This window comes from Micromesistius poutassou (genome assembly GCF_964030765.1).
Source record: "Micromesistius poutassou genome assembly, chromosome: 2".
In the NCBI taxonomy this organism is placed as follows: Eukaryota; Metazoa; Chordata; class Actinopteri; order Gadiformes; family Gadidae; genus Micromesistius; species Micromesistius poutassou.
The window spans coordinates 6,277,952-6,286,106 of NC_140272.1; the positions used below are offsets into that span (position 1 = coordinate 6,277,952).

At 54.7% G+C, this 8,155-nt stretch overlaps 1 protein-coding gene across 1 annotated transcript in view; it reads left to right on the top strand.

The window, feature by feature from the left end:
• Window positions 1-81: 81 nt before the first annotated feature.
• Window positions 82-8,155, top strand: part of dip2bb (disco-interacting protein 2 homolog Bb) — a 40,298-nt gene continuing 32,224 nt past the window's right edge. The window contains exon 1 of the mRNA XM_084464534.1: window positions 82-317. Coding sequence (XP_084320660.1) covers window positions 233-317 — 85 coding nt within the window. The 5' untranslated portion in view covers window positions 82-232. The remainder of the gene's footprint in view (window positions 318-8,155) is intronic.

Below are 8,155 nucleotides of genomic sequence, written 5' to 3' on the forward strand. Positions count from 1 at the left end.
CGGGGATGCGCTTTACTCCGCCACCAACATCATTCACAACCCACCGTCAGACCGGTCACGTGACCGAGCCTCCGAGTGGATCCGCTCTCACAGTGATGGCGGTGTCAGGGAGACGCGATGATGGACAACATTCCGCATCTTGATCTCTAATATCTATCGGGGAATTTAAACCGTGTGTCATCACCGCTACTCAGTATCCTCTCTACACCGCGGCCCGGTGCCTCGTCCCGTGATGGCGGACCGCGGAGTGGATCTGTCGGCTCTGCCTAAGGAGGTCAGGGACCATTTGGCGGAGCTGGACCTGGAGCTGTCCGAAGGTAAGGTCTTAAAGTATGTTTTAGGATGCATATGAAGGCGATATCGACGTGACCTTATGACCGCGAAGCTCTCCCCGGCGGAGCTCCGTGTGGAGCCCCGCTGAGCTGAGATGTTGTGCAGCCCCGTGCAGGGAGATGTTCGCTTCAGGACATGAGATCTGAAACCCAGGACCGAGTGAAACCTGCTGAGTGGTGCTGCTGGACGGTGTTCCCCAGGCTCCTGGTTCTCGGTGACATTGAAGTCGTGTCCCGGAGTCTCGGTGTCTCTGTGTCGGTGTGCAGGACGGTGTTATAACCGCTCCACCGGACCCCGTCATCACGGTTGTCCGGTCCCCGGTCCACCGCAGCCCGTCATCACGGCTCCCGGTCCCCGGTCGGTCTGGACCTGTCTTCACTCTGAAGGGATGTCGGACAAGTTGTCATTGTGGTGAAGGCCTCGCATCTCCAGCCTCACTGGTAGTTGGACATCATGATAACGCACCGATAAACACAGAGCGGAGCGACCTTTATTAGTCTGATTATACATTTAAAATGAATTAAACAACGCGAGCCAGTCTGCCCACCAACCGACTCACGGTGCATCCGGATTGGTGCGGTTCCAGACCCCCGGGGTGGGTGACTAACACTTACATGGTTCACATCCACAACAGGGAGAAGATCTTTCTGTTCTCATTCTGCTGTAGCCGAGCTCATTCTCTGGGAACAGCGACTTCTCTATCCACTATGTTATGTGTTTCTATGTTAGTGTCTCAGTGTGTTCTTCACAGGCCTGCTCCGTAAGAGCATCCCAGTAAAAAGTATCCTCTGAACGTCACTGACAACAATATCAACAAGCCAGTCTGAGCTGGTGTTGCTCTTCTGCTATTCGTGGCCAGAGACGGCATCTTTCTCAACAGATACTGCCAACTCGACTGCAGGTGAATCCAGAGGCTGAGTCTTTGTAGAGAGATATGGGCTGTATGATCTGGGATGTATGATGGAGATGAGCTGTGGGCTGATGCTCGGTGGAGAGGCCTAGTGACTGTATCTCACCGGCCAGCAGCAGACTGGCACAGGGGTTCCTCTGGTTAATAATAGCCTCCCATTAGGCTGAGGTAATGAAGGTGTGTGTGCGATTGGAGTTCCACTCTGAAGAGCTCAGGGTGGATGGGAGGAATATAGCAGTTCATCTGGAGTTGTGTGGTGATGCCACAGAGTTAACATGTACCGGATTTGTTGTCATGGTCTGGATGTCACTTGTGTGGACGGTGGCAGGGTAGGACTGTAATGCCTTGTCATCTTCACCGCCTCGTCCAAAGTCACTCTTACTGGGGACTGGGCTCCCTCGGTGTGCCAGCAAAGCACTGCGTCGACTACTGCATCACTCACTCACTCACAGAATATAAAGCGTCTCTCCTGTGGTTTTGGTCTCTACGCTACAGTGTGTATTCTATATCATAGGATCCAATACCAAAGCATTCCCCAGCTGCCCCTCTGATGAGGCTGGCTGATATCAGCCCTGGTTACACTGAGGTATCCGCTGGTAACGAGGTTACACTGCAGTAACCCATGGTAACCAGCTACACCCGTCCTGTCCCACTTGAACCCACTTGAACCCCGGACTGCGTCAGTTAAGAGTCAACGGTAAGGGGACGCCGTGGAGCTGAAGGGGACGGCCTCAGGCAGCGGCCCACTGATCAGAGCTCCAACGGACGCCACTGAACCGCTGCCAGCCACTGCCTTTGTCCCGGCAGCCCTGCCCTGCTCAACGGCACTACGGCAGAGCCCTGACACAAGCCAAGCCACTGTGTGTGTGTGTGTGTGTGTGTGTGTGTCAGACCTTATGAGTCTTAATGTTTCTCATGCATATCTTTTACACGGCCACAATCCCTTCTATTGTTGTGCACATGCGGGGAGGGGGGGGGGGAATCCCATAGCAACCAAGAGTAGGAAATATGCGTCCTTCCCTGTAATATTTCCATGGTGGGGGTCAGGCCGGGGGGGGGGGGGGAGGGGGGGGGGGGGGGGGCGTTTGAATGACGAGGGAGAGAGAGAGAGATCTGCCGTGGCTCCAGACCAGATATGAGGAAGTTGTTGTTGGAGCTTGATGACGAGTTTCACCCTCTCACCCTCTCACCTCTCTCACTCTCATCACCCTCTCACCCCCTCACCCCTCTCCCCCATCACCCCCTCACCCCGTCACCCTGTCACCCCCTCTCTCTATCACACACATAATCACCCTAAGAGCTGCGTCTTCTGGAGCGGTCCTGGCTACTGGTGAGGGTGGTGGTTCATACTGGTGAGCGTGGTGGTTCATACTGGTTCTGCCTCCTCTGCTGCTGGGAGGACACAATGAGGCCCATTGAGGGACCGCAGCTCTGGTGGTGAGCTGGGACAGAATTTATAGCAGTGGACCAACGGGGGTTAATCTGCTCACCTTGGCTGGTGCACACCAGGGGGAACCACCATCTTACTGCCACACACACACACACACACACACACACACACACACACACACACACCCTCTCCTAACTTCACGTAGTACGCGCTGGTGGTCTCTTGTGGTTCGCTGGACACCGTGTGACTTTAGTCCACATCTTCCACATCTCTTGTCTCTTTCCAGGCCCTCCTTCCTGTGTGTGTGTGTGTGTGTGTGTGTGTGTGTGTGTGTGTGTGTGTGCGTGTGCGTGTGCGTGTGTGTGTGTCTATTGAGTGTGTACGACGTGTCTACAACAGTTTTGTGTGCCACCCCTCCTCTCTGGCTCTACGGACAGACCTCCTGCAGGGCCGGAGGTCCAGAGAGAGTCCAGCACCTCTTGTCTGGGCTGCTGCTGTGGAATGACATGCTGGGATTAAGCCTGCTAGGCAGAGTGGGAGAGGGAGAGTGGGAGAGGGAGAGAGAGAGAGTGAGTGGGGGAGAGAGAGGGAGATTACAACCTCGGCCTGTGTCTCTTCATCTAGGTCACAGCATCGGGAGGCATGATGCCTGGCTCATTTAGCCTGTGAGTCACAATGGGCCAGTGGTCGTGGTCTCTCTCTCTCTCTCTCTCTCTCTCTCTCTCTCTCTCTCTCTCTCTCTCTCGTGCGTCCCCATTGGGTTTCCTGCTGTGTAGCTCTCTGCCGCCTGCTATTTCCGTCTCGTGTGTTGAAGCGCATCCCGATTGCGCATGGTGTGTGTGTGTGTGTGTGTGTGTGTGTGTGTGTGTGTGAACATGCGTGCTTGTGTTGGTGTGTGAGCAGCAGACTGTTGTGAGGCATGTGTGTGTGAAGTGGTCCTGTTGTGTGTGTGTGTGTGTGTGTGTGTGTGTGTGTGTGTGTGTGTGTGTGTGTGTGTGTGTGTGAGAAAGAACCCACGCTCGCTGGACAGGCTCCAGTCTGTTGAGAGGAGCAGAAGGCCCAGCTGGACCCGGTCTCCATAACATGAGGACGAGCGTGGACTGACATCGGAGCGCTCCTGACCAGCAGCCTCCCCTCCACAGAGTATCGACATCTCATCCCTCTCCTGTCGCCGCGGTGGAACACGCCGGCAGCGACCGCAGAGAGCCCTGGCGTCCGCTCATCAGTCTTTAAACGTGACACGTTTGATATCACATGTCTGTGTTTCTGGAGATCCTCTGACACCCTAGGGGGAAGTCTAGCGGTTTATCGTATGGGTTCCCCCCCCCCCGTGATCACAGATGTGTTCCTTCGTTCCTCTTTGTTTTGGAAATGAATCACGAGCGTTATGTTATGCAACACACTTTCACCCCGAGTTTCACTCACTCACGCACACGCACACCCAAACAATCCAGGCAGCCAGTGTGTTTTATCTTTGAGAGGGAATTAATAATTTAGTAAAGCTAGGACTCTATAGTACACACACACGTACACACACACACATGCACACGCATGCACACACACACACGCACACGTGCACACGCACGCGTGTGCGCCATATGTTGCTGAACATGAGCTCAGCGTGTTGGTGGGGTTCCTCTGCAGGAGGGGGTCTGCAGGTTGTGCTCCTCATGTTCCTGTCCCTCCTGGCCTCTGTTGTGTTGTTTCATCGGAGCTCATTGATTGGATGTCTGTGAGGACTGGAGAGAGAGTGGGTCACTGAACTGCTGCTGAATCATCGACCGACCGAGCGCAGAGAGTGTGGCCTGCAGCCGTCCCAGCGCTGCAGGACTCCCCACGCACCAATCAACACTCAGCACGACTGTGATGCATCCTTTGAAGTTGTTGTGCACCAATCAGCACTCAGCATGACGGTGGTGCATCCTTCGGAGTTGTGATGCACCAATCAGCACTTAGCATGACTGTGATGCACCCTTTGGAGTTGTGGTGCTGCACCAATAAGCACTCAGAATGCAGTTTATCCTTTACACTCATCTTGTGCACCAATCAGCTCTCGGAGTGAGCATTATCACTGCATTAGGACTCTGCCCCAATCAGCACTCAGGATGAATGCAGGCCATCCTGTTGACTCCTCCCCGTTGGACCCATCAATCACAGGTCTGTCATCCTGCAGGGCGGAGCCTGGACGAAAGCCTTTGTGTTGGTCTCTGACATCAGATGAGGCGACGCCTCAGCATAGACGCGTGTAAAGATCCTTGTTGATTTGCCGTTTGTTAGTATGACTACTACTGACTCACTGTGGATGTCCCGCCTCCGGCACCCTGATGAACCAATGGGGGCTGTTGCAAATCTGTCTGCTTTAGGCTTACACACACACACACACACACACACACACACTGATGGGATTAGCAGCGGCCCTATGCTGTAGCTCAGCGCAGCCACACATCGGCCGGAACGCTAATCTGCTAAAGCTATTAGGGAGGAAATGTATGTGCTGGGACCACTGGTACCAGGCCTGGTCCCACCACTGCTCCCAGCATGAAGGCCAGATCGCTCTCAGTCACATGGATCATCTCTACCAACATTAACTCTGTCATTACTCTCAGAGAACTGAGAGCAGTGTGAGGGATGGGTACGAACACATTGTGGGATACGAACCCATCGCTCCAGCCTGACACTACATGAGAGCCTTGAACCAGCCTCCACCCTTGAACCAGCCTCCACCCCTGAACCAGCCTCCACCCCTGAACCAGCCTCCACCCTTGAACCAGCCTCCACCCCTGAACCAGCCTCCACCCTTGAACCAGCCTCCACCCTTGAACCAGCCTCCACCCTCTTCACGTTGTGTTGATGATGACGAGCTCTGCTGGACTCTACTGTACATGTGACTGTGTGTCTGGTGGAGGAGACAACCACGTCAGGTCCTTGGTTACAGGCTCCACCTGTGAGCTCCAACAGGCTCCTCCTGTGTTCTCCACCTGTGTGCTCCACCTGTGTGCTCCACCAGGCTACTTGGGTAAATCACCAGTCCACAGTGAACAATGCGGGGGGAGTTTCCCCGGTGGACACGAGGCGGCGGCGACGGCGGCGGCGGGCCGTTAGCTCCTCTCCCAACAATGCGCCGCTCACACGCACACGCCTGTGTGTGATGTACGGGTTCCACTCCGCTTAACGACGCGTGTAACAGAGAGGCTTTGTGCGGACGTGTTGTTGTGTGTCACCGGGCTGCGGCCTCTCTTCCAGCCGTCTCTCAGCGGGGGAGGCGGGGGTGGGGGGAGAGCCACTCCGACAAACAGTTCAACTGTTCACTCGCCTTCTGAGTGGAAGAAACAATGTCTTTGTGGTGCTGACTTGCACCCGCTAGCCTTCTGTCCATTATGTGTGTGTGTGTGTGTGTGTGTGTGTGTGTGTGTGTGTGCTCCTCCACACCCTGGAGGAGTGAGTTTGTGTGGAGTGAAACGTGAGTCACTAGTCTCGGCGCTACCTGAGTCGGAACCGCCCCTCGGCTCCGTGGAGACGTGGCGGGTGAAACCACGGAAAGGTTATGGAACCGGGCCCCTGGGGGCTCCACAGGGACCGGGGCCCGCCAGGGGGGGGGGGGCTCTGCAGGGAGCCGGGGGAAAGTAATGTCCTACTGAGGTGGCGGGATAATGCAGGGGACGCAGTAGCAGGCCAGACTACTTTGGTCACTTTAGTAACGAGCCTCTATCAAAAGAATCGTCTGCACGATGGTTCTGGGTTCGCAGTGTTGTGCATGACGCGTTCATCTGATACGCTGATGGTGCCGGTGTTTAAGTAGGAGCCAGACCCCGCCCCACTATGAGCCAGACCCCGCCCCATTATGAACCAGACCCCGCCCCACTATGAGCCAGACCCCGCCCCATTATGAACCAGACCCCGCCCCACTATGAGCCAGACCCCGCCTCGGGGGTTTTACCCGCCTCGTTCAAATCAATTCAATTCAGTTATTCTGGTTATTCTGGTTTAGCGGAATTCTAAGACCAGCCCAAATACACCCTGAGGGAGTCAGAGGTGTGTGCTGCCATGGTGTACCGGTGCGGTTCTGTCACAGCTGTCTCCTGCTGTAGGCCGCTCTGAGCCGGCCAAGACCTCAGGTCCAGCGTACCCAGACACCAGCGCTCTTACACACTTATTGTATGGTGTATGTCCTGGCACTAAATGTACACACTTAATGTATGGTGTACGCCTTGGCACTTAAAAATAGTACTTGGTGCAAGCATGGTATAGTTAAATACGGTGTTGTTGTATACGGGGAATGGGTTAACCTAGTGATTGTTAGTGCTTGGCACTTGGTTCTATGAACATCCTTACTGGACCGACAGAGATATATTGTTTCTCTTTCTTCTGACAAATGTACTTATTGGAAGTTGCTTTGGATAAAAGAGTCTGCTAAATGCCCTAAAGGCAAATGTAAAATGTAAAGCTGTAAGTGTTGAGCTAAAGCCGGGTCTGAATGAATCCCAGGTGTGTCTCTGCAGCCCCTCACTGGACCAAGCGGACCTGACACCAGATCCCTCCTACAGCCACCCCCTCCACAGGGAACCCACCGCCTTTGTTCCCCTGGTGTAACGTACACGTCCGGTGTCTTGTTTGGGGGACTGGTGGGATGAGGAAGCTTGAGACGTGGGTGTGTATTATGGGATGGATCCGTTTTGAGTATAAATGTGCTCATGATTGTGAACATATGGATGTGGGGCTCCGGTTCCCCGTCGTCAGCAGACCGGACCTCTTCAAAGGGAGTGCTGTCAGAGGAGAGCATGACATCAGCCTCTCAGACAGGAAACAGGAAACACATGGGCGCGTGGAAACACACAGCAGCTGGTAGATGCCCCGTACTGAACCCTACACAGAGAAAACATCTCCACCATCTCAGACAGAACCATGTGTTCCCCACCAACACTTGTGTGTGTGTGTGTGTGTGTGTGTGTGTGTGTGTGTGTGTGTGTGTGTGTGTGTGTGTGTGTGAGAGTTTGTGTGTTTTGTGTGTAGGTGTATTGAGGCATGTGTGTGTGTTTTGTGGAGGACGTGTTTGTGTATGGAGGCATGTGTGTGTGTGTGTGTGTGTGTGTTTGTGTTGGTATGGAGGTGTTTGTGTTGTATGGAGGTCTCCACACACTCTCTCTCTCGCTCTCTCTCTCTCTCTCTGTGAGTCCATAGGCCTGGGCTCCTGCTCCAGCAGAGCAGGAGGAGGTGGTCCATATGTAGACCATATGGCCCCCTGTTCTGTCCTGAGTCTCCAGCCCTTTAGAGAGCTTCCGCTAGCTCTGGTAGCACCACACAGCCTGGGTGGAGGTCTGGATGGAGGACTGGGTGGAGGTCTGGATGGAGGACGGGTGGAGGTCTGGATGGAGGACTGGGTGGAGGACTGGGTGGAGGTCTGGATGGAGGACTGGGTGGAGGTCTGGATGGAGGACTGGGTGGAGGTCTGGATGGAGGTCTGGGTGGAGGTCTGGATGGAGGACTGGGTGGAGGTCTGGATGGAGGACTGGGTGGAGGTCTGG